This window comes from Amblyomma americanum, chromosome 9 (genome assembly GCF_052857255.1).
Source record: "Amblyomma americanum isolate KBUSLIRL-KWMA chromosome 9, ASM5285725v1, whole genome shotgun sequence".
Lineage (NCBI taxonomy): Eukaryota > Metazoa > Arthropoda > Arachnida > Ixodida > Ixodidae > Amblyomma > Amblyomma americanum.
In genome coordinates, this window is record NC_135505.1 from 112,378,774 (window position 1) to 112,405,311 (window position 26,538).

Below are 26,538 nucleotides of genomic sequence, written 5' to 3' on the forward strand. Positions count from 1 at the left end.
TGCGGTCAACCCAAGCAGCGCCGGTAACCGGCTCAATATTGGGAATATGCTGGCAAAGGCCCGTCCAACAACCGAACAATGTGAAACCATGTATTTGCAATATTCGGCCAATTTGTGCTGCTTGAAAAGTTAATTTGGGTTTGTCTCGGCCCGTGTTAAGCTAAGTGCTAGCGACTCTCAGTGAGCCTGAGGCGATGTGACAAATGAGCCTAGAGGGCTTAATTTTAATAGGACTAGTTCAGTTTGGCGGTTTTCTGAGTTCGGGTGATTTGGAGCTCAGGGAAACTCAGTGAGCAGTGCAAAGCTAGGCCCTTGGTACACCGCTAGCAGGTGGAAATTATACTGGTGCACCCTCTTGTGGAAGCCATGCAGCTACATTCATGTTGCAACTTTACAGCGTTATAAACGAAAAACGTCACTAACCAACAAGGTAGTATTTTCAATGAAGCATAATTAGCTACCTGTTGCATCATTTCGAGCCAAGATGAGAAGCACAAAAAAGGAGAAAAATTTTCTTACGGGACATCTCGGAGGACATAGCAGACATTTCAGCTGAAAACAGGAAGAAAAAGGGTAAAAGAGCAAAGTCAATGTGAGCTTTACCGTTGCCAGTTTTGGTTCATAACGTGAGTGGAGCTATTACGCGAATACGTAAGGAGCTCGATCTACTGGAAAAGCTGGCCGTCGTCTTAAGTCGTTAGAAAATAATCCCAGAAATTTCAAATGAAAAAAAAAATTAGCCGGCATTGCGGTTCGAATTTAAACCCTGGCGTAGGCCAGTAAGGATTGTTGGCCTACACGTTCTAGAGGGGCACATACTGAACGCGTTGTGGTGTATATTACTTAGTAACGTGTGTCCGAGATGTGCACTGATATTACAGTAATAGTATGTCCGAAAATAAATATGCTAATTAGGCATCAAAAATTGTTCGCAGTGAAAAGGGAGTGCTATGGCGATTCATCTTACTGAAATAAATGGTGTTTATGTGTACAAGTATGTCGTGGCGTAGTGTGTCGTGCATTGTAACCTTGACAGTGAATGGTGATTGGTAACCACCAATGTGTTCGGTAATTGTGGTTGCAATCGATGACCGTGATCGGTAGGGTGACTGTGTGCTGTTAATCTCAGAAATTAAAAATAAAAAGAAAAAAGCCGAAAAAAGGAGGAAAAGGCGCTATCGCACCTGCTGTTAAGGCGAAGCTTAAGCATTCTCCTAATTTTTAAATTCCAGCCTAGTGTACTTAGGGATCTCATCTTGCATCAGCTCCCAGAGTTAAAACGTCTAACTTATTTAAAATTATACAGACGCGTAAAATCAGCAGAGACAGTGAACTCTTTATTTATTCGGCGTCGGTATTGCACGGTGTTGATTCCGTGATACGTGCGTACCAACTACCTCGACTTGTGGTTCTTTCAGATGCACATGTTAACATAATTATGCTGAGAGATGATGTCCTTTGAAAGTCAGCAATTCCAGTGTATTGGAATAAAGCACACTGGCTCTGAAAACTCGCCGTCAAGACGAGTGAAAGCGCCTATTACGAACTATAAAACAGAATACAATTTTATCTGCCGCGGTGGCTCAGTCGTTAGGGCGCTCGGCTACTGATCCGGAGTACCCGGTTTCGAACCCGACCGCTGCGGCCGCGTTTCGATGGAGGCGAAACGCAAAGGCGCCCGTGTGCTGTGCGATGTCAGTACACGTTAAAGATACCCAGGTGGTCTAAATTATTCCGGAGCCCTCCACTACGGCACCTCTTTTTTCCTTTCTTCACTTAGTCCCTCCTTTATCCCTTCCCTTATACGGCGTGGTTCAGGTGTCCGCCTATATGTGAGACTCATTGCGCCATTTCCTTTCGCCAAAAACCAATTTTCAATCTTCAATTACATTTCTTTGTGTGTAAATAGTTTGTGTATATTACCTCTCCCCCTAACCTCCCTTCCTGTCCCCTCCCCTCTTTCATTTCATTTCTCCATTCTGCCTGCTATCCTTTATTTCCGCTGCCCCAGGCCAGGTGCGTCAGTATCGATTGCAGATGCTGGGGCTAGCAAAAATTTTATACTTCATTTTTATTATTATTTTAATAAACCACTGAAAAACAATTTTCAATGATTACGTTAGTATAAACCACGACCGAGTCCTTTATTTTAATACTGACTTTGCAAATTGCGGTAAGAAAGGAACGAACTCGAACGTGACCGCGAAATTAGGACCACAGTGGAAGGAAGCAAGTGTCCTAAGGTGGTGAAACTATTTATTTATTTATTTAGGAAGTACGTTTGGATCAGCCCTTAAGGGGCCGATCCTTACAAACACTAGGTGGAGGAAGTCGCCGTCCACAAGACGCAATATCAGCGTAATGTGCAACCTTCCCTCCCTTTCCACCCCAATACTTCCCCATCACTTCTCCGTCACAATTATGGTAATAAAAAAAAGTCGGTTAAAATTGTCTTTTCCATAACTTTTCCTGCGATATACAGCTAACAAGCTTCGTTGGAGCGAAACCCGGCCGCTGGCGCTGTCACACCGACGGGCATCCGGATGGGCTAGCGGGCATTGATGTCATCAGTGACGTCACGAGACCGGTGAATGCCCTTTGGCTTGAGGAAAGTGACGTCAGCAGAGCAAGTTCGTGTGTGTGAAGCCTCCGTCAGCAAACCATGGGAGGTGGACAGCATTCGAAGCTGTAGATGCATTTGCCAGAAGTGACTGGTAGGGCTTGTGAGACGAAGGTTGTTCTTCCCGAGATGTTACCGGACGCCACCAATAATCTTCAAATCCTATCGAATTGTCGACACGTTATGAAATTAGGTGTCCCCGAGTTTTATTGATGCCCAGTATCCTATCTGAATCTCAACAGGTAGAACAATTTCCCAGCAGCCTGACCTAAGGATAGGTAAGGTCTTTGTCAAAAGTCTTAAGGCCACACCGTTCAGCCGCAGCGAAATGAATGTTCCTAGAATGCTTCAAAACATTCAAAACACAAGTCAAGCAGGAAGCTTCTCTACCTCAAGAAGAAACCTTCTGCTAGCATTTTAAGGTCATTCGGTCTTTAATAGTGCCATAATGGCTCTTCCGTTATGCGGCTGAAGCAAAAGGCCTTTGGGCTTAAGACTTTTGACCAAGAATGTGCATGGACACACGATTCAGGTATATGACATCGGGATGACCTTGTCAACCAATTAAGTGAGCACTTACTCATGATTGCGGTCGGTAGGTGGCCTTGGCTTCCGCGAAAAATACTTTGGTGACAGAATACACTGGCTCAACGGAACTTGATTTGTCTGTAGCCGAAGGGTCTGACCAGAACGTCACTCCGCCTGTCACGTGGTTCAGAAGGCTTTCTGTTGAGAGAAAAATGACGAGAAAAGCAATATCTGGGGAGCAGTCGCAGTAAAGCAAGTGGTGTGAAAGACATCCGCAAAACATCCCAAGCAGCGCAGGTAGTCGACCACACGTTGCAAATGGACGGTTTCGCTCTGGCCCTTTGTAGAACCGGCCTTTGTCAATACATTTCCAATATTGGGACCATTAGCTGTGCTGCTAGGGATGTGCGCATTCGAAGCCGCGTGTCACCGCGAGTTCAGTTAATGGTGGCAAGGGTGTCGTAGTCTTTATTACCGAGCGACAAATTTAATGAAAATTTTAGTGCTCGGATCAGCCTGGTGCGCATCCGGTATATTTCCTCGTTGTATCAGTTAATAAATTTATAAGAGCGTGCACTATAACACGACGAACCGTTTGACACCATCCGGGTACCCCTGCGACAAACGGCTCGGCAGTAATGACCGCCTGAAACAGTTTCGGGGTGGAAAAGTCGCCGTTGCGAATCCCACACATATTTTGGGCTTTATCTCAGTAATTTTATCGGGAACATGCCAAATGACCTGACACCACATCGAACATTCTGAATCTAACGGGTGACCCCCAAATTTTTCCACGGGGGGGGGGGGGGGGGGTGTTCCACTTCGATGGCCTCTATACTGATACACATGTAACGGATCAAAGTATAGAAATCAAATGAGGCTCTACACGCCCACTGTTGCTATGTGATAGTGTAGTGCCTGTTAACTTTTTTGGTAAATTTGACCTTCATTGCAGAGAGACGTGTCTTTGACAAACGTTAACGCGCCGCCGCGGTGGCTCAGTGGTTATGGCGCTCGGCTGCTGATCCGAAAGACGCGGGATCGGTCCCGGCCGCGGCGGTGAAATTTCTTTGGAGGCGAAATTTTAGAGACCCATGTGCTGTGCGATGTCAGTGCACGTTAAAAACGCCATGTGGTCGAAATTTCCGGAGCCCTTCATTACGGCCTCCCTAATAGCCTGAGCCGCTTTGGGACGATATAATCTGAGATAAACCATACACCATCCTTTTCCTATGGAAGTTTAAAATGCGGCCGAGACATGCATCAAGCATTGTTGGTCAATTCGAACGCGAGATGGCGTTGTAGAGCAAAGTGTGTGAACAAGTAGACCATTTGTCCTTCTAGGTTAGGTGTTCTTTGGTTAGAGAGATTGCGCTTAACGATATGATGAGTAAGAATTTTTATCGCGGGAGGGCAGCTTTGCCCAAGGAGTGCCCAGACCTATATGTTTTCCTTTGTTTACGCAAGGTGGCAGTCCAAGCAAATTTCTGAAGCATTTCATTTAAGATAGGCTGAGCACAACCTTCTATGAGCAAACCTATTAACCCTCGGCCCTCAATTCCCAGCGGCTGTGGAGCAACTGATCAAGGCGGCGGTCAGACCTGTGGCGCAGCAGAACGTGCTAAGAATTTCTGGCTCCGGCCAGGCTGCGATTGGAATCTGAATCTGGCAGCATTTAACGCTAGAACCTTATCCAGTGAGGTTAGCCTAGCAGTGCTGAACCGCTGGTCCTTAAGGGTAAAGGAGTAGATTCCAAGAGAAGACAAGCGTAGCAGCGGGCGGCAGAAAGTTAGGTGGGCGGATGAGAATAAGTTTGCGGGGATGGGGTGCACGGGCGCAGCTGGCATAGGACAGGGTTAATTGGAGAGACATCGGAGAGTCCTTAGCCCTGCAGTGGGCGTTGTCAGGCTGATGATGATGATGAGGCTGAGCACCAGGCCGGGGGAAAGCTTATACCTTTTGTACCACCGGTGGGTGCCCGATGGCAATGGGGTTCGAACCACGCACCTCCCGCATGCAAGGGACGCCTAAAAGTCGGAGTCACCCAGTCCTTCACACAAGGCTCAACAGCCAACGCCGCTGCGTTCCAGGTATGAGGTCACCGGAGTGTCGCAAACCGCCGCCGCCGCACTGTCTTAGTAGTCTAGGCGTCCGGCCACTGGGCTCAAGATGCTCGTATCCAACGCCGGCCGCGGAGGGCGCATGTAGACGGAGGCGAACGCCCGTGCTCTATGGGATGTGGGCGCACGTTGAAGACTCGCGCGGGCGTTGAAATTATTCCGGACCTGTCTACAGCATAGTCTTTGCGCGTTCTTGTGCAGCTGGGGGACGAAACACATATGCACTACACGACATGGCGAGTATATTCTTGCAGAATATTGGGCACTTCACTCGCACCAAGCTCACCAGAGGAACGTGTGAGCGCTGCGGGTACTCAGCGATGGCGATCATCGCTTGCTGTTGATGCCGAACGCTTAGCTGTGAACGTCCATCGAATGACTTCCATTAACAAATACAGCAGAATGAACCTGTTTCACAATTTCTCGAAGCAAAGAAGCCCGAAAAGATAGCTCAAGCCCTGAATGGATAGTTAGCGCGTCAGCCTATTTCTAGGAGGGAAGACTAACACCGAGGGAAGCTCAAATGCTTGCCTTAGTACGCGATGAATATTTGTTTTTTGGTTTATGGTTTATGAGGGTTTATCGTCCCAAAGCGAGTCATGCTATGAGGGACGCTGTAGTGAAGGGCTCCGGAAACCTCGACCCCCTGGGGTTCCTCAACGTGCACTGACATCGCACAGAACACGGAACGGGAAGATAAGTACGCTGGAAACCAAGAAACTATGGGCGACATATTTCATGGAGAACGTAGCATATCTTTCATTTCAGATGGGATCCTCGCGCAAAACTATGGAGGAAGACGGGAAACCTTACCTTCAGTGAGACGGCTGACACGGACCAGGGGTGGCGCAGAACTCTCGCACCAAGAAGGCTCCTGCGAAGCAAACCGAAGCGGTAGTTGGAGTGAGCTGCTTACGTTGGGATCTCCGGGAGCTGTAAGGCAGTCCAGAAGAGCCTAGGAACCCGAGCACTGGGCCCAGAACCGACCTGAGGAAATGGACGTAGTAGAACGGGTGGCCGTTACCGGGGCACGCGACGCACGATCTGCGGGTCATCTCGCGCCTCATACACTTCCTTTTCTTCTCCGCAGTGGTGGGCGGCGAGCATAATGATAATGACGACGATAATTAAAACTTTCTTTTACTGCGCAATTCCTACTTCGGTATTTCATTGGCTCAGGCAGCTCTAGCGGCCCTCAAGACTAGCCATAGTTGGCAGACCGGGTCAGGGTTGATAAGGAATGCGTGCTGTCAAGACCGAATTCCAAAGATGATGTCGCTGAAGATGCCAGGGTGAATTCGACGCGAAGAGTCTGAGACCAAAGGACGACAATATCAAAGCCGTTATTCAAGCCCCAAAGCCTACTTCGGTGAGTGAGCTGAAAGCTTTTCTAGGTCTTATAAATTATTATAGCAAGTTCTGGCCCAATGTTGCCACCGTGCTAGCTCCGCTATAAGTTCTCTCATCCAAAGGAGTCAAGTTGCAATGGAACCAGGAGGAAGAGAAAGCATTTCAGAAAGTTAAACAGGCTGATAGGCTAACAACAACAACAACAAACCGGCAATTGTGGCTTCCAAGTTTCTGGCTCACTTCGACCCTGATAAGCCACTACGGCTCGAGTCCGATGCATCACCAGTAGGCACTGGGGACGTTTTGTCGCACCACGTGAATGGTATTGACTACCCCATCGGATTCCGCTCCAAGACGCTCACCAAGAGAGAGCGTAATCACTTGCAGCTAGAAAAAGAAGCATTACCACTGGTGTTTGTCATCTCCCGGTTTAAAGGCAACTTTTGTGGGCATCAGTTCGTGTTAGTAACAGCTCACCGTGAGCTACAATTTGGTGTACTGGGGACACCACATTGTTCTACTCCTGGTGGCGGCAAAGCGTATGTTGCATATCATTCATGAGACACACCCCGGTATGACAGCCATGAAAAGCACAGCGAGAACGCTGTTTAGGTACGTGGCACTGGATTCCGCCATTGAGCGACTGATGAACTCATGTTCTATATGTGTGCAGGTCTCGGCGATGCCACAAGCACAGATACCTTTGGCGTGGCCAGCCACCGGGGAAAAGTGGAGCCGACTGCACGCAGACTTCTCAGGGCCGCTGGACAGACAAATGGTCTTCGTCGTCGTAGACTCAGAGACTAAATTGATGGAAGCAATTCCAATGAAAATTACCACTTCGCAAACAACGGCAAAAGCGCTAAGAGCAATATTTCCACGGTTTGGCCTTCTAAAAGCCTCCGTTTCTGATAACGTACCCCAATTTGTAGGTAAGGTTTCTCGCGAATTTCTGGCACGGAGCAAAGGGCAACGACTCACAACAACTCCTTATCACCCAGAATGAAATGGGTTAGCCGAGAGAGCTATGCGTACTCTCAAGGAAGGGCTGAAGAAAAACCCAGGAACAGACCTCAAGGTACGCATAGCTCCGTTTTTATGCTGATATCGCCGAATTACCCTCAAGGATGGCAAGACCCTGCTGGGACACTTATTGAGGTACCAAATAACAACAAAGCTTTACTGCATCACGTCCGATGAGAAGTCAGCAGAAATCCGATCAAGAGTTGGTGGGTCTTCGTTTGAGGCAGGTGACCCAGTAAGGATGCGGGATTTTCTAACTAGTCACAGATGGATACCATGTGCAGTGAGATATCAACTAGGGTCCAGGATGGTCTTTATTTATTCAGGGTAAAGAATTCAGCGATGACACTTGGACCAGGTAAAACGTCGGACTGAATCAGAGTTTCGCTCGACCCCTGCTGACAGTACTCCGATCATGTCGCGAGATAGTCCGGAAGCGGCCCGGGATGGATAGCCTGCCACCGTTGTGAAGATCGACCCTACAGCGACGGCCGCCTGTAGGCCCGGGCTTGTAAGAGAGGGAGAGATTATATGTCTACAACTTCATCGTCATCTTCATCGTACCTTCATCGACAATGACATCGTCATCATGTCACGTCAGTGGCTGGGTATAAAAGACCTAGCCCGCAATAAAGCGTTCGTTCTTGTTGCGTCATGCCAGACTGATGTCAGTGTGTGTCAGCCCGAGTGTGACATAGCAAGAAGAAACGCCCACACGCTTTGTGAGGTACTCTTTGATCAGGCCTCATCGTAACTGTTGATCTACCGAAGCCGTATATTTATAACACAATACAAGAGTCACTTCATAATCTTGCATACTCCTGTATGAGGACCGAAGTGTCCCTCGTGCAAAATGGTCATTGAATTCAAGAGAAAGTTAATGCTTCTTTAAATTCGCTGTGGCTGGAGTTGTGTTTGCACCTCATTGCATTTTTTCTCTTATGAAGAGAGTCATTTAATTTCAAATGTTTATCTTTTAGAAATATGATTCTCTTTTTCTTTTCTCCTGGTGGACGAAGACGATCGTGCGAGCCACTTGCACGCTTTCGCAATATCCTCGAGCCTCACGAGAAGCAGCAGCGTAACCGCATCTCTTCTGACGCAGCCTCGCCACGAAGCCTTCTTTTCGCAATCATGAAGGGGAACCCAGACATGCGTTTGGTCTTCCTCCTGGCCATTCTGTACGGCGGTGCAAAGTACCTCGTCGACCAGGCGTCGCTCATGGTCTTCCCATGGTGCGACCACCCAACAAAATGTTTCGATTACACCCAGGAACTAGCCGACAGCATGGACCCCGACGTCGACCCGTGTGACAACTTCTTCGACTACGTGTGCGGCCGCTGGGGTTGGAGCCACCCTTTGGCGTTGAGCACTGGCCAGCTCTTGGTACTCCAGATGCGAGTGCTGAGCGCCATCCTGCACGAGATTGAACGTCCGCCAACTCATTCTGTGCCTGCGGTTAGGAAAAGTGTGTCGGCCTACCAGGCTTGCCTCAGCGTCTACGAAGAAGGACGCGAGGACACAAAGGTGAGATGACGCCGCCCTCAAATTTCCTAGCCGATAGACGTAGCCTAAGGCTGGAAACAGTTTTATCACTAGCTCTAAAAATGTGCACGATATCGGCAGGGGTCACGGTTACACCAACTCACAAGCATTCACCTGTGAACTTGGATGTGCCTAATTTGTGAGTGCAGTGCGCATACCTGCGGCACGGTAGTCTTTACTGTAGCTGCTCACAACATTAGCGGGATTGCGAAATTTTTCATGAAGATGCAGCTGACGTTAGAAGCGGCGAGTATTAGGCATATTATTACTAGGGAAAAAGACTCTCTGCACGGCTTTCCCAAAGAAGCATCGAAGCACACATTTGTTCGGCAGATATTCTTTAAGACCTTCCAGTTCTCTCGTAAAAACAAGCAGCGTTAGTGAAAAACCTTCCGATTGTATGAAACTATATGCCACTGCTACCTGCAGCGCATTTCCTAAGAATCTGCTATGTCTCGTGGCGTTTTTGTGACGGTTTTATCAGTGCTGTCACTGTGATGCTTGGACATGAGAGCAGATGCATGCTAAGACTAATGGAGTGGTGGGCCAACATGCTAGAAGGACACCAGGTTGGAGCTGCAGCTGCCCTTTTATTACACATGCTGGAAGCTGCGTAGTATATTTAGGGCAATGCCAATGCGAGTAGTCTGAATTGTAAGAGCCGTGGTGGTCGGTACCCGACAGTTCTTTATGTAGAGTAGCCCAAGTTGCTCTTTCCGTGCAACCTCTCATAATCAACCATTAATTTAACTGCCACCTGCCATGGCAGTTAGGTTGGTCACAAATGGGTGGGAGGATATGCTGACGCCACAAGGTCACCTGACCTATGTGGCTCAACTATGTTGGTTGTCAGGGTCATTTTTCTATCATGGCGGTCTAAGCGAGGCCGTATAGAATCTTGTACCCCAGGCTGGCCACAGTGTGGCTATCCCGGATGGACAGGGTGGCAAAATGGGCCACCCTATTCCACACTATTTTCGCTCACAACGCCTACGACACCAGATTTTCTGCACCACGGGTGCCTTAACACTATCGAGTTACGCAGGATTGAAATCGAGTTAAAAGCAGCTGGCGCTCGTGCCACATAGGTAACGGCAATTTGTGACGTCGTCACAACCTGCCCCCGAATTATGAGCAAAACTACCCAGCGTGGCAGGTAGTGAATAAATTTAATGATTGTTCGCGAGAGGTTACTAAAGAAGAGCAACCCAGGCTTTTCAAGCACAGGGGCCTGTGTATAAAATAGCCACCTGGCGGAGCAGTGGTACATCGCTTAGCCACTGCATCACTGCGCCCGAAGTGGTAAGAGAACAACTGCCCACGACCTAAGAATGCAGATACTGACCAAACCGCATATATGAGCACATAGGCAGAACCTACCCAAGCAGCACAGATAATAAGCCGAATATTGGAGAAATGATGATTTCACATTGGTCGTTTGTAGGACCAGCCTTTGCCAATACATTTCCAATATTGGGCCGGCTACCTCTTCTGCTTGGGTAGGCTATGTGTGATACCCGCAAAGGACCCCAGGTCACTCAAGGGAAAGGTATGGCCTGGAACCCTTAAGACGGATAATTTAGAAAAAAATGTACACTGTAAAAGTATGTCGATAGACTACATCGGGGACCATTCCTCATGTTGACTCTGGACAGGAAGACACCGAATAATTAGAACTCTGCTATTGCCATTCATGCCCTGTTTTACACGTGAGTGAGGAGGCAGAGGAAAAGTTGTATTTAGGCCAATGCTGCTACACGAAAAAGACAGCGCAGAATGAATGAAACCCCCGCCGTATGAAGAATTATTAGCGTAGTACAGTCTTGTGCAATATGTGAAAGAAGGAACTTTTTGCACGAAATATTGAATTTTTTCGTTGTCTAGCCACTAAATTTGAGAATGAATTTTTGTACGTCCTGTGCCTTGTGAAAAACTAGTAAGAAAATATAAAAATAGAAACGTGGAGGTTAACGAAAAGGGGTTCAGCTTAAGTTAGGGACAACACAGCGAGCCATGGAAATAAAAAAAGGGTAGTTGTAACGTTAAGAGACCGGAAGCGGGCAGAGTGGGTGAGGGAAAAAATGCGGGTTAATGACATCCTAGTCGAAATCCAGGGGAAGAAATGGGCTTGGGCAGGGCATGTAATACGAAGGCAAGATAACCGCTGGTACTTAAGGGTAACGGAGTGTATGTGATAAGAGAAAGCAGGCGTAGCAGGGGGCAGCAGAAAGTTAGGTGGGCGCATGAGATTAAGAAGTTTGCGGGCATAGGGTGGGCGCAGATGGCAAACGACAGGGTTAATTGGAGGGACATGGGAGAGGCCTTTGCCCTGCAGTGGGTGTTGTTAGGCTCACGATAATGAGGATGATGATGATTTTGATGCTTGTCACAGACAATTACGCAGAAGTCAACAAAGTACCCTCAAACTTTGCCCGCTCTGATATGTCTAAAACCATATGCTGCTACCAGTAGACTATTATTGATAAAACAAAACAGATTCGATCGGTTTCACGGCGTTGAGACAGTCTGATGCAAGAGAAAACATTGTGTGCACATTTTTTTGCTGAGAGCATCACGAAAGTAATTATTATTTTAGTATTAAATATTCGCGCTCAGACATTGGCTCAGGGTCTTCACCTGCCTTGTTATAACCTTGGTTTGCCAGGAGGAGCAGAGGATGAATATTACGAAATAAATTTGTACATATACAGCCGTTATACATTATATTATATTGGCCCATGTCACAAAATATGCAGCGCAATAAGCGTTTGTACAAACTTCTATACATAACCGAAGAAAATGGGTAGTGGAGGTGTCTCACTGCAAAAGTGGCTAGGAAGCTATTTTTATGCGGCGATGGAACGTTTGTACGAAATTTTTTTTCTCCGCAAATAGCGAGTGGCTTCTAAATGTTTACCCCGCCGCGGTGGCTCAGTGGTTAGGGCGCTCGACTACTGATCCGGAGTTCCCGGGTTCGAACCCGACCGCGGCGGCTGCGTTTTTATGGAGGAAAAACGCTAAGGCGCCCGTGTGCTGGGCGATGTCAGTGCACGTTAAAGATCCCCAGGTGGTCGAAATTATTCCGGAGCCCTCCATTATGGCACCTCTCTCTTCCTTTCTTCTTTCACTCCCTCCTTTACCCTTCCCTTACGGCGCGGTTCAGGTGTCCAACGATATATGAGACAGATACTGCGCCATTTCCTTTCCCCCCAAAATCAATTATTATTATTACTTCTAAATGTTTAAAGTAAATGCACTAAGTTTTGCAGAGGTAAAATTTCTGAAGTATCACCCCGCTCCTACTGTGGACAAAGCTAGGATGGCAAGGGAACATACACTGACGGTATCATCATTTAGTTCCCTCTGCCCTAAATATACTGTTCACGGGAAACGCAGATAAAGGCCGAAGGAACTGTTGTGAGGTCATGCAGCGCAGCCTCAAGTGTCAAGTATGCATCGTTGAACAATGAACAACGGTCACCCGAAAAGTGAAACAAATTAGCCCATAACGAACATGTTCTTTTCAACCCGTGATTTTATATTTGAAGTCACTACGCCATCCCTCCCTCCCTCCCTCCCTCCGTCTGGTACTTGGTTGCGCTTTTAGAGCGACTGTTGTAACCTTGGAACAGATACAAAGTGTTTGAAAATTAATTTTCATCGCAAACCGTAAGTGATGTTCCTCTGGTTTGCTGCGCTATACAGTAATGCACTTTATTGCTTTCCCTAGGTTCTCTTCGACGTCTTCAAGCAGTTCAAATTCGAGTGGCCTTCCCTGAGTCTTCCCGCCGACTTCAACGTCGTGGACTTCCTGCTTGGTCTTTCCCTGGAGTATAATTTGCCGACACCGTTATTGGTTCATCTACAGCCACACCTCAAAACAGATAAGCGATACGGGCTATCGCTGGATTTTCAAGTGTACAGCGAGATAGAGACCTACTTCGACCACTTGACGATAGAGAGATGCCTTCCGAACGTGGCGCCATCTCTGGGAAGTAGCGATGTGGCTGCTGTGGTCGAAAGGATAAACAAGGTTTACAGCGACATTGACACGACCTTTACCAATTTGTTTCAAGACAACCGGATTACGCGTCTTTATGCAACCGTTAAGAGTGTTGCCAATGAAAGCGGAAAAGTTGCCACGCTGGAGACCTGGCTGAAGGTCATCAACAGCCATCTACCCAAAGATCGGCAGATCACAGAGGACGAGGACTTGCTGACCTTCAATAATATTGGCCCCCTCATCCGTGAAACGCTTTCGAAAACCGAACACTCAGGATACGTGGATCTGGTGCTGTTCGCTGGCTGGAACATCCTCGGCTTATATCACGTTGGAGTGTCGTACGCGCTGGGAGATTGTCTCAACACACTCAGCGTGTTAGCCACCTTTAATACGGCGTTCACCTGCATCAATCTCATCGACAAGGTGAGATACGCACGTAAAACAGGCGGATCACGCATTCTGTGTGGTATCATTGACTTGCGAAGCCTGGTCCGATCCTTGGCCCTGGCCCTAACAATGCAGGCTTAAAGCAGATATAGGCATGGTAGATGCATTAACGCCTGTGCCTGAATCTGCCTCTCCGCGCAAAGCAACCCGATGTAGGAAGTTCGTTCGAAAAAGACATTTGTAATCCGAAACTATAGCGCGCGACTCTCAAAGGTGATCACTTTTTGTGTGTTGTTGCAACTCTTATGCTTCAAATGCCAACCTATTCAATAAACAAACTAACGTGGTAGTTTGGGCATGTTGGTACTGCATGGCAGAATTTATCAGCGCACGCAGGGCGAGGACACAAGCAGGGAAACGATGAGGCACCAGCGCCGACTTGCAACAGTTAATTTCCAACCTCTGCCCAGAATATACAGGTATAACTTGGCCAACATCACGCATGCGCGACAAGCGGACCGTTCAGGCGCTTGAAGCACCTGAATTTTCCGATTGTAGCGCCTGAATGTTGCGCTTGTCGCGCATGCGTGGTGTGGTCATGTTATACCCATATATTCTGGGCGAAGTTCGAAATGAACTCTTTTAAGCCGGCGCTGGTGTCTCGTCGTTTCTCTTCGTGTGTCCTCGTCCTGTGTGTGCTGTTCAATTTTTCCTTTTTACATATATATATATATATATATATATATATATATATATATATATATATATATATATATATATATATATATATATATATATATATATATATATATGTATATATATATATGTGTGTGTGTGTGAGGGAGCCGACAGTCACCGAAACCAAGGTGCATAGGGGAATGTTTTTATTTATTTACATTTTTTAATGTGTAGTGCTAATCAGTGGGACAATACTTAGATTAATCTATCGCTTAAAGAAGATCGCTTATAAAGCAGCAGAAGAAACAACCATGCAGCCGGTGGGATCCGAACCCACGACCCCCGAATATCGCGTCCGGTGCTCTTACCAACTGAGCTACGGCGACGGCTGCCCAATCTGCTGCTCTCGTGGGTATTTATGTTTATTGGGTTTAAGCGAAACTTGAGAGTGTTCACCAGCGCCACCCTCGTCCATAGCGGTGGACGTAGCACGTCCTGTATTACCGCGAGTGTGACGTGGAACGTCAGAATATATATATATATATATATATATATATATATATATATATATATATATATATATATATATATATATATATATATATATATATATATATATATATATATATATATATATATATATATATATATATATATATAATTCAAAGTTGAAAACGCTTCATTTAGCCATATATTTGAGTCGACGTTTCGGACAGTATTGGCAAACGCTGGTCCTGCAAACGACGAATGTGAAACCACCCCTTCTCAATGTTGGGTCAATTACCTGTGCTGCTTGGGGTGATGCCACGCGAGACATAGCTGTATGCAGAACAGCAATTCTGGCGCTCTGCACTGACGTAATGCAGTGGCGTTGGCGCGTAATGGCCAACGCCACTGTATGCTGACCAATAAAAGTGGTACTGAGTTATAACGCAGATGGAAACCACGTAGCAGAATTGTGAAAATGTGCTGTTAACAGCTCCGGTGCAAAACCAGCAGAAAATGGGTCGCAGTCGTGTGGCAGTGCACATATTCGTCTGAGCAGCGCTTAGATGCCTTTAGGCTCCTTCTTGTTTTCAGTTGGGGCGCGCAAATCGAGCACGCAAGGAGGATAGAAATTCGAGCACGAAAAGCACGTAAGCAAACCTTGGAACTGAGTTGACCACCTGCGGCACCACCAGCCAGAGGCGTAATTGAATTTCCAATATTCGTACTTTCTTTTGTTCGCCTTAGTGTGTCATAAAACTGCATTAAGGTTTGCTAAACAAAGTACTAAGATGCATATCCATCATGCAGTTTTGAAGTCTCAAAGATATGGACAAATCCGGGGTTATCTTAAGGTACTGTGCACATTTTAAATCCGCCTGTAGCGGCAATGCTGTACTTCAATTCTTGTCTTTTCGCCTAATCAGAGCTTAGTTTTCCGAAAATGTTGTGTGCTTGTTATCTGGAACGCAAGGATGGAGCCTAACAAAAGTATTTGTCAGCTTCTCAATTAGCTTTTTTGTATCAGCCCAGTACTCGAAATAGGTGGTCTTACTGTGGTCCTTTGTAGAGCCGACATTTGCGAATGCAATTTTAATATAGCCGATCACCTGTGATGCTTGGTTCGGAAAGGTTGCGGAAAGTAGCGGAGGATAGTGCACCTCGCTTTAAGACGGCCTCGCCGTACACTGAATGCGCGCTGGTCTGGTCTTAGTGTGTCTTGAGGCACTGCATTTGAAGTTGCTACGTCACATTGCATTCCATTTTCCAGCTATCCTGTTGTACTCAGCGGAGAAGCTGGCCTGTGTATACCGTTCCTAATACCGTGTTAAGTGCTTCAGCCGAACAATCACTAAGCAAAATGGGCTCGCCTAACCACTTCATAATTTCAGCCTCGTTACTATTCGTCAGGGCTATAGCTTTAGGATAATGGGTTCAATAATTAGCTCGCGTATGTATTCATTAAAAAATTAACCGGCGTTTAACTCCGTTAAACCTATGTGCGACGTGAGAAAGCCTGGTGGCGCAAATGCTGACGCCACAAGCGACAACATAGCAAAGAGATCGCGTAAATCCCAAAGCTGTGAACTACTTTTGGCGGTGGCCAAGACCAAATTTTGGGAAATGACACGGGTCAAATTTGGAGGGCGGCATCGAGTCGGGCAGGGTCAATTATGGTCGGACATCGATAGTGGTCCAAAGCGCCTAGGGTCAAATTCGGGGGTCGCCCATGCCAAACTCTGGCCGCGTGGCGTCACAGTTTCCATGGTAACGGGCCACTCGCAAGCAAGATTCTCGCTGGGCTCTGGCGATCGTATAAGTGCTTTCACACCAATATCCCAAGCAGCATAGGTAATCGACCCAGTATTGCAGATGGATGGTTTTACACTGGTCCTTTGTAGGACCGGCATTTGCGAATGTGTTTCCAACATTGGGCCATTTACCTGTGCTGCTTGGGATAGGACGTTAACTGGGTAGAATAAATCCATGCAGAGTTACAGGAATTGTCATCGGCGTGTTAGTAGGCTTTGAAATCAAGAATATCTTTTAGGAAGCGCCTTTTATCTTCAAAAACTTCCAAAGGTTCTGATCTAATAAGCTATGTGACTCAGCCCGTAATATACTCTGTGTGTCAAGGAACTCCGCAACTAATTTTTATCACTAGTATTATTTAGATGAGACGTCTTCTGATGCAGAGCAATACCGGCGTCGCCCTACATCAGAAAAGGCGTGAATTAAGATCACTTAGACGGTTCGCTAAATTTTGATAAAAAAGTTTACAGCTATCAAAGGGAACAGGTTGCAGTTAGAGTTTTGTAGCTGGTCGTCAGTAATAGCCATGTAGTTTTTACAATTTCGAAAACGAAATTACCTTCTACGCTGTGGGCGAACAATTTTTGGCTACATCGCGCCAAAATATATGCGCTTTCGAAAACCACTGAAGCAAAGCAACCCCTCCAGTGTACGTACCTTGTCGAAATAGCCTAATTTTGTCAAGCCACAGCGCTGAGGGTACGAGAGTTTACAAATATCTAAAAACCGACCTCCTGATTACTAACAACCGGCTACTTATCTTCCATTGCAACGAGGTACCTAACTTTAATTGTTAAATTGTTAATTACCAGAAATGAGTTATTATTTTGTTGTGCACAAAGCGCCTTCATATCTTAAAAAGCCTATATTTTAAACTTAGGGGCGGTCTTCAACACCTCATATAATATATTCTAACAGCATTGCATACTATAACTAACATATTTACATTGTATATGTATGCAAAAGAATTCACACAGCAATTAGTGCAGTGTTGATCAGTTCAAATACACGCACGTTTGGTGAAGTGCTGAAGCGAAATGTGATTCAAAACGCAGGTCGGCGTTTTTGCCATGGCCCGCCTTCTGTTGGACACCTTGGAGTTGTCCAGGGCCGTGCAAGCCACCCACAGCACCTGGGACGCTGTGCGAAACGCCACGCAAGAGAGCTTTCCTCAGCTCTCCTGGATGGACAAGAAAACAGTCGCGGGCTCCGTGCATCACGTGGACAGCGTGATACCCGTCATGCCCCTTCCAGCACACCTCAACACCAGCGACGCGCTCGAGGCCTTCCACGACTACCTACCAACGCCGTCTTCGAAGTCATTCATTGAGTGGCTGTTAGAAGCGTTCCATCAGCGATCGGAGAAGTACAAACGGCTTCTGCGCGAAGACCCCAACGTGATCGTGCATCGCGAAGACTTCTTTCCAAGCTCGATCGGCGTTAACGCCTTCTATGTGCCCCTCACCCACATCATGGGAGTAGCTGGGGCCATCATGGCCCCTCCTTTCGTTTCGCCGAATATGCCCCGGGCAGTGGACCACGGCGCAATCGGTAAGGTTCTCGGCCATGAGTTGACGCACGCATTCGACCCGTTGTTCAGCGAGTTAACCAGGACAGGTGAAGTGGCGGCGTGGTGGAGCAAAGAGTCGTTCAAGAACTTGGCTGCCCGACTCGAATGCCTGGAGAACCAGCTGGCCACATACACCGGCGATCGCAAGCACGCCAAGAGCGCCCTGTCGGAAGCGTTTGCCGACTCAGCGGGCACAGAGAAAGCGCGCCTCACATTCGGGTCCCTGCCTCCTGGTCCGGGAATCTTGGGGTACACCCAAGAGCAGCTTTTCTTTGTCGCGGGTTGCTTCGAGTTCTGCACCGATGAAGGGTACAGTTACGAACAGAATGGACTGTACCCTGCAGTCGTGCTGCGATGCAACCAGCCTGTGTCGAACGAGAAACGTTTCGCTCAGGCGTTCAAATGCGCAGAAGGAGCGGCGCTTAACCCTCGCGATCGTTGCAGCTTCCATTGAACTCAACCGTCGGAACTCTTGCTCCAGTCTGAAGGTATACAGCTGGAATTTGTAGTTTCTGGGATTAAAAACTTTGCTTGAAAGCAATTTTATTATTTTCATTCTTCCGTTACAACATCCATTAAACTGCCAAGCCAAAATTGCGGCGAACTTCGAAAGTTGCTGCCCCATCAGACGGCAATATCATAGGACGTGATGTTATGGCAAGTTAAGAATGTTTGTGGAAGTCAAGGAGTTTAGACCTCACATTTTGATTGGGTCCCGGGTTGAAAAATTTATCTTTTTCTCATAATGAAGAGAGTCGGTTGTGGCAACTGCTCTCTGCACTTTTGCTTGCAGCGTGGAACCACAGAACGCAGTTTTTGGAAAAGACATTGCACAGCTATGTAATCTGGCACATGCACAACACTCTGTGCAATACGGCTGTTCTAGTTCTCAACGTTAACGCAGCTGCAGCACTTTCGGGGGCATTTTTAGATGAACTGAGGATTTCTACTTTTGATCTCTGGATACAAAAACTTAAGACCGTCTGCGCTTTAATGTATCCGTTGTTCATGCTTTTTACTGCGTTCTAGGCGGTGTCGCTTTCTGGTCGCGGTTATACAGAAACAGCGCATTCATGCAATCTGGCTTAGCTGTGTATACACAGAGCAAGCCTGCACCTCATTTACCTGTCAGATGACGTCATGGGGTAACTTACTTGGCAGTGTAGGCCAAGAAATCCTCGCAGCGTTTCAGTATCGCCAACTTGTTCATGCGGACAGCTGCATGTATGTTATTACTTGTTCACGTGTGGCTATACCGGGTGTTTCAGCGAACAGTTTGAAAAATTTCCAAAATTGGCTTTTTTGGTGTAAAAATATGGGCTTTGCTCCAACCCGCGTTGGCGGACACCAGAAAGCCGGTGAATAGTCCTTAGTAGTAAGCTAGTTAGCTAATTTTTAATAATGAACTTTTAACTAGTAGAGTTCGGCGCCTAGTGTTTAGTAGGGATTTGTAGCCGGGCGTTAATAACTATCAATAGAAAACATGATTACCCTTGACGCTGTGGCTCGGCAAAATTTCGCTTTTTAGACTACGATTACGTGCACGGGAGGGGCTCCTTTACCTGCATGCTTTCGAAAGCGCGTGTCTTTTCGCACGATGCAGCCACAAGAATGTTCTGTTTCTAACGCAGAACTAGAAATAAAATCTTAGCATCTAGATTCTACAAACGGAGCACACAGTGAAATCTGACATGCAACACACACTTCCCTGTTCTGCGACAATAAGACGGTATCAACGGCTGATGCCATGAAAACAAAATATATTCAACACTGAATATTTGCAAAAATATTTTCAATCGCAGTTTCCAGTGTTTAGTCACTTGTGACTAGCGTATGCGCTTAGCGTTTAGGAAAGATCGGACTATCTGCTCAACCAAACTGTTTCCCACATTTACAGAGATATGCACTGCACTTCGATTCACCCAATTGCAGCACCACGCCAGACCTGTGCATCATATTTTTTATTTAAAGAACTGCCATTTTTACGTTGGTCATGGCACTGCTTCATCATGATTGGTTTTGTTTATGGGAGCGTTCGAAAGCGGCTCAGGCTATGAGAGACGCCGTATAGTGAAGGAATCCGGAAATTTCGACTAACTGGGGTTCTTTAACGTGCACCGACATCGCACAGTACACGGGCCTCTAGCATTTCCCTTCCATCAAAATGCGAAGGCCGGGGTTTGGATGGAACCCGCATTTTTCGAGTCAGTAGCTGAGCGCCATAAACACTGAGCCACCGCGGCGGTCACTTCATCATGAGCATTTTTGCGTTACATCGTCCGGTGCACTGAAAACACGCTTATTAATTCAGTCCTATCGCAGGTGCCAAGAAATGAGCACAATTCACAATGGCATAGCCTTCTTCTTGCAAAATACCGGGAGATCATCCGAAATTCACATCTGGCAATTCCCGATCAGGCGTTATCAAATTCCGTCTACAGGCACCTAGGGAAGACGACGTACCAGTACAAAGTGACTGCACTTGTCCCGTACTGTCACACTGCAATTCTAGCAGAGCAGTTCACTCTTTGTCACTTTAAGGCTCAGCATAAGTTCTTCGAGTCCCGTGGGGCTCTTGGACTCGCAACACATCGTATATCTGAGAGCAGCCGCATAAAATCTTATAACTGCAACTATGGCTAGTACCGCAAAAAAAAAGAACAAGCGCGTGCACCTTGCCAACCTTAACGTTACACGAGGACAAAAATAACCAAGGTATTATATCTAACGCTGATAAAAGTCGGGCAGCCCATCGCAACGAATTCGCGTGCACTAGCTGGCAAAGCCCGGCAGCTAGTGGCATAACCGCCGTTGCTCATAGAGGGCGCCAGCAGAATAAATATATGTATCTGTGATAAGAAAAGCGGTGTTTTTTGGAAGCAAGTTGACGTGACTAATGAGTTTCGAAATAGCAATCACTTCTGCTGTGCTATACGTTATCGGCCATAAATATATGCTGAAGCATTCCAGTACTATATTCGTCCACCGATTTCACATTGATGCTGAAGTTCCACTGCTCCTAGCTGATTTCACTGGCACTTGATCTTAGGCAGCAACCAGCTTCGCCTTCGCGACCTAGTTCAGTTGACTTTGTGCGGGCGTTGAACGCTGCTTCTTGGAACCATGCATTACACTCTGGCCGGCTTTTCCACGGAGCTCGACTGGAGGCGTCTAAATTTCCTCAAGCCTCTTCCCCCGAACATGGTCTGCAGTACTTGTGGATTGGTGTGCCCAAAGACAGTATTGCTTCCGTGCGACCACAGGATGTGCGAATCCTGCTACGAGCGGTGCCCTGAAGGAGGACCACAGGCCTGTCCGCTCGACGCCTATCAGTGCCAGGACGAAGACCTCCACTGGACGGAGTGCCGCGTAGAAGAGCTCTTCAGGAGAAAGGTGAGCGAGTACGGAAAGAATGTAGCTGGCTTCCTTGAGCAATATCACAATACACCCCCCCCCCCCCCCTCGTCAAAACTATACAGCCCCCTAGGCGTTTGCTTTTGAGGCCTGGAGCATGCCTCGTTAATTAAGCGTCCTCAGCGACCCTAACCTCTCGCAAGAAGAATGGCTTCGCGTCCTCAATCCCCCAAAGGTTCGGACTGCTTGATGTGCTAGGGAGCCACGCTAAACAGCTTAGAAGCAAACTCCTCGGACTCTGTACTTTCGACGCAGGCTGTAGGTCAGTGTGATTCTCACAAGGTGCCGAAAAAGAGTGCTTATTTATTAGGACCTGCCCTGGAAAGAAGGATGTTTGCCACAGACTGCATAGTCTTCAAAGGAGCAGCCGGGATTAGCGAGCGTGCGCTAATTGGGATAGAAAAATAGTTGCAGTGTAGTAGTTAATTTCTTGCTTCCAAACGGGAAGAAAAACGCTTGCGAGTGTCTACTGTCATTTGACTGACATTCCAGTTATTGTGAACGAAAGGTTCCAAACGGCCGTGACTTACCAAGAGCAGAGGCCGAGAAACTTCACCGTGAACAGGAAGACTTCGAGGGTCCTTAAAGACATTGTGCGTGACAATTTAAATATAGTAGTTCAATAATAACGCACCCTCCCCGTGTTCTCACATCAGGGCCATCTTTGCTGCTACTTGCGCCACTGACGCTAACAATTCCATTCGTGCTCTTTCCAAAGAAAGCCATGTCTGGAAGTTGTCACGTGCTTCAGACTGGCACAGGCGTTGCAAGAGTACTTTGTTCAATGTATTTTAGCGAAAGAAATGATGATACCAGTATCTTTTGATAAAGGATGTGACTTGCTTTAAATATACTTTTAAGGCCGAAATTATTTGCGGGTATTACATACATCCAGAAGTACAAAATGATGCTGGATGTGAGCAATGAATGCCTCACTAATCTAGTAGCATTGTAAAACGTGCGAGCGCAGACAAAATTAGCATGTCCGGCTTAAGTTGTACTTCAATGACTGTGAACAAATAGTCACCAATTTCCCACGCCATTCAAGTCAGCATATGGGATGACAGCACGGTCTCGTCGGCTTGATGTGCGCTGCAGACTTCTGCTCACACCTATCGCAGCCTGCGTGTTTAAAGAGCTTGCACGAAACCCCGCGACTCGTTTTGCGCTTCGCTTGTTAGCAAAGGCACTGCGGCGTATCTTTTTTTTCCTGTCGGTCCCGCACTAATATCGAAGTAATGTTTGAAGACAGGGCGACGTTAAACTCACGTCACTGTTTTAAATTATAAAGATGTACTTTTTTTTCTTGAAATATCGGCCTGAAAAGTATATGGCCCACGGCTCCGGCGGCTGGAGCGGCTGTTCAGGGCTGCTGCCATGAAGAGCGCGCGTCTCCACTGGTCGAGCGCATGCCTCTGTCGCGCTTTAGCCGAGCTGGCGGGTGGCCATAGGCATTAAAACGCTGCAGTGTGAACAAATAAAGCCGCTTTGCTTTACGTTGCTGCTTTATGTCCTCCCCCGCCCTCCATGTTAAAAATTAGTGCTGTGTTTTACTTTCACTCCTGACATGCGAGATTGCTTCCTCATTGACCTAAAGCTTAAACGCCCAGGGCGCATCGAAGTTCGTTCTTTGCAAAGCGCACAGTATTATGTTTACGTACCAGACGTGAGAACTTCATAGGCGATGAGGTTTTTTTTATTTGCGAACATTTCCGATCCGTTGTTGTACGCAGCCCACCGACCCGTGTTTAGGCGACAAGAGCCATGAAGTCGGAAGGCTATCAACACAACACGAGAGCAAAAAAAAAAGGTAATAGGAAAGGCGTTTAATTGTAAGTGTAAAACTTTTCGTTGCGCGTGGCTGGAAAGAACTCAGATGCGCGTTCAGCACTTATGCTTTCGAGTGATGAGGAAGCGAGTTCGCATCTCAAGAGGGAAGACAACAAAACGCCCCCCTTTTTTTACATCAGGAGGAATATAAATCGGGAAAGCAAAACAATACGAGGCTTCGTTTTGTCACAGTTCGGAGGCGGTCTGATGCCATGCTGCCACCCGCTTGCTCCGCTACTGCGCGACAGCGCCATATGCTCGACTAGTGGCGAAGCGTTTTTTCGTCGTCCCGCCGTCAACAGATGAGCATCCGAGCTCCACACTGGGCATTTACCCACGTGAGAAGCACCGGTGCGACAGCGGGGGCTAAATCGGTTGTCAGTCGGTGCACTCTGGCCGCTACAGCGAGCAGCCCCAGACAGCAGCGCCGCTCCTGCCGCCGGAGCCGCGGTCCATTTGCCGTTGCGGCCGATAGTGCATCTACGGCAAACTGCTTCGCTTAAGTACATACTTTGTTAATAGTAAGTTCAACGCGCTGTATTATCATTGCAGGTGAAGTGCTGGAATGAAGAGAACGGATGCGATCACGTGGCTGCTGCGTCACGGATCGCCCAGCATTTCCAGGGCGATTGTCGATTCCACTACGTTCTCTGTCCCAAGTGCTCTGGCGCCGTCCCATGGCGTAGCATGATTCAGCACCTGAAAGTCTGTTTTTGCAACTTGGCAGCGCGTCTTCCACTCCACGGCAAAGGGCATCCAGGACAGAAGAAAACAAGAGCTTTTGATTCTTCGTCGAAAGGAACATTCAAAGAACAAGTTGCCGAGGCCAAAGAAGAACTTGCGCAGTTACTTGTTGATATTAAGTGCCATGGTGACACACTTAATAAGATTTCTCAGGAGATAAAGGACTTCAAAGAAACTAACGAACGCGAAGATGTGGCTGAAGTTGAGAAACGTGAGGACAGTTTCACAGGAGTCATGTCAGAGATAGACGCCTCCGATGAGGAGCTAGGGCTTTTGGCCACTGGTTCTGACACATCTAATCCTTCCGCAGGAGTGCCCAACTTAGAGGAAACGCCGAAGGCTGAAATGGGTGATGTAGCCAGTCAGACTGGGCACAACTTGCCACAGACTGAAGCCGCTTTGAAAGCAGTAAAAGCTGAATCCCAAGAAAAGGGCGATCTCGGTAGCAATACAATGGACTACATCAAAAGCGCTCTGCTGAACACGGAACTAGCCAAGGCGATTTGCGTGTTTTTTGTCAAAGGTGTTAAGTCGCTGCAGGAGACCGCGATCAAGACAGGCGCGGCTAAGTATGAGAGCGAGCTCGTCTACCTGCGCGGTTACAACCTGTCACCGGGCGTATCGATCGAGAAAGAGGGCGGATCTTTAAATCTGTACGCGCGGCTCCGAATGTATAAGGGCAACATGGATGATCTTTTGCAGTGGCCATTCGGGCACAAGATCGAGTTTGGTGTGGTGCATCCCAAAGACGGCCCAGACATTGTGTTTCAAGTCATCGCAAACCCTCTCTTGCGCTGTTTTCAAAGACCAACAGCATGCAGCAACCGCAGCAACACATCCTTTGCTCGGCGGTCCCTTACTCTCGAACATCTTATCAGAGAGGGCTACGTGGAAAATGATCAGCTGCGAATAATGTTCCAGCTCCTTCCATGATTCACGTGAGAACAAACATTGTTTTTTTTTTGTGAGGGGGAAATAGAAGCGACTTGTCATGACCAGCAGCTGTCGAGTCGATTCAGGCATGTAGTGGACACAGCTGAAATTTTGGAACACTGAAGCTTACATGCGCTGACTACCTCATTCCTGTGAGTTATGTATCGCTGATTTTATGAAAAAAAATATTTTATTGACGAATGTTCATTGCTCCGATTCAATGCTGAATGTAAAGTTAGCAATAAAAATATTTTGTCACAAGTGTAGTCATTCTATTACTGTGGGAAGAGCGCAGTAGTCTTTCGTGCAAACCCTGGCTGCAAGCCCAAGTAATCTCAAGTCGCAGCTGCTGCTCTAAGCGCTGGAATGCAAAACCACAGAGGGACGCATGTTTCTCCGAAGTCTACAACTATAGCCTCTGTCATAGCGCAAGTCCAGAGACAGGACGTAAATCTCGCTGGATACAGGATGCCGTGATACCCCGTATCATAACATTGGCTACATTAATTCTGTCCGTCCGTCGCCTGCTACCTGTCTGGTAATATATTCCATCGTATCGATACATTGATTTTATTCAGCATGGTACTCGAGCATTTAAGACTAAAAATTAGCGACACAAAAGGCGCGGGACCTTCGAAATAACGCTAGCCTGTGACGTTTTTTGACCTTGTTACCATGCTGTTTCGAAATATCTGTGAAAGTGTGGCGAAATTCCAAAGACCAGAGTTAAAACTCCTCCGTATCACGGGAAAGCTTTCTTATGTAGGGAATGTTATCGATGTTCAGAAACTTCCGTGAATAAAGTACACTATGAGGCGCAACAGTAATCGCTTCGAAGAAAAATGAGGTAGAATTGTGCGACCGATACAGAGTAACTCGGATTGGAGATTATATGCTGTCGGAAGTTAGGACGAAAAAATGACCTTCGGAGAGAAATATACTTCGGGGCCAGGTAAGCAATGCTAGCTTTCAGCAACAAAATCAAATTTAAAAGCACTAAAACATAGTGTGCAGATTAAGGAAGCACGTTTAAGAGATTAGGAATAATCAGGCCGAAGGCGATAGATGCTGAATTCTCAGGCGATTTCTACTGTCATGCCCCTTCTAAAGTGAACAGCCAACGTTCATAGGTTTCGATAATGTTCTATTACTTCTTTCCAAATATTCCGGGTTTAAACTATTCCTCTTGCGGTCGGGTCCCATCATACATAAACTGGGTCTCCTCAATTAATTTTCTGAGTTGAGACTCAGGACTGGTCAATTCCGTTTCTACTGTGCAGGCCTGTTCCAGCAACGACATTACAAATCCATTAAAGGTAGTTTTTCATTTCGCTTCCCGACAAAAAACTCGTTACAGATATGTTCGCTGTGGACATTAACATAAAAGAAAAGGTTTATAGATTATTACGATAGCCGGTAATGTGAAATATGAGTGCAGCTCCTCACTGCTGGTAGGTGGCGTATTACGCTGCTAGCCACAACTAGGATCTTCCCG

The 26,538-nt window shown here is 47.0% G+C and overlaps 1 protein-coding gene and 1 long non-coding RNA gene across 3 annotated transcripts; one reads left to right on the forward strand and one right to left on the reverse strand.

Annotated features, from left to right (window-relative positions):
• Positions 1 to 519: 519 nt before the first annotated feature.
• Positions 520 to 6,570, reverse strand: LOC144105464 (uncharacterized). 2 transcript variants are annotated; one of them, XR_013308801.1, is made up of 4 exons: positions 6,256 to 6,570; positions 6,082 to 6,142; positions 3,201 to 3,346; positions 520 to 552 (listed from the first exon to the last, which is right to left on the reverse strand). It is a non-coding gene; the product is annotated as an uncharacterized LOC144105464 (long non-coding RNA). The 2 variants fall into 2 exon arrangements; XR_013308800.1 differs by having other exon boundaries at positions 6,082 to 6,570.
• A 1,360-nt stretch (positions 6,571 to 7,930) lies between these two features.
• LOC144105360 (neprilysin-1-like) lies at positions 7,931 to 18,706 on the forward strand. The gene is made up of 3 exons (XM_077638501.1): positions 7,931 to 9,168; positions 12,917 to 13,612; positions 17,608 to 18,706. The coding sequence occupies exons 1-3, from the start codon at positions 8,626 to 8,628 to the stop codon at positions 18,574 to 18,576; spliced, it is 2,208 nt and encodes a 735-aa protein (XP_077494627.1). The 5' UTR covers positions 7,931 to 8,625; the 3' UTR covers positions 18,577 to 18,706.
• The last annotated feature ends 7,832 nt before the right edge of the window (positions 18,707 to 26,538 follow it).

Excerpts from the sequence above, each read along its gene's own strand:
- LOC144105360 (XM_077638501.1), top strand. The coding sequence starts at position 8,626 with ATGATTCTCTTTTTCTTTTCTCCTGGTGGACGAAGACGATCGTGCGAG. Across the intron at positions 9,169-12,916 it reads AAGGACGCGAGGACACAAAG|GTTCTCTTCGACGTCTTCAA; the intron begins GTGAGATGACGC and ends TGCTTTCCCTAG. Across the intron at positions 13,613-17,607 it reads GCATCAATCTCATCGACAAG|GTCGGCGTTTTTGCCATGGC; the intron begins GTGAGATACGCA and ends TTCAAAACGCAG.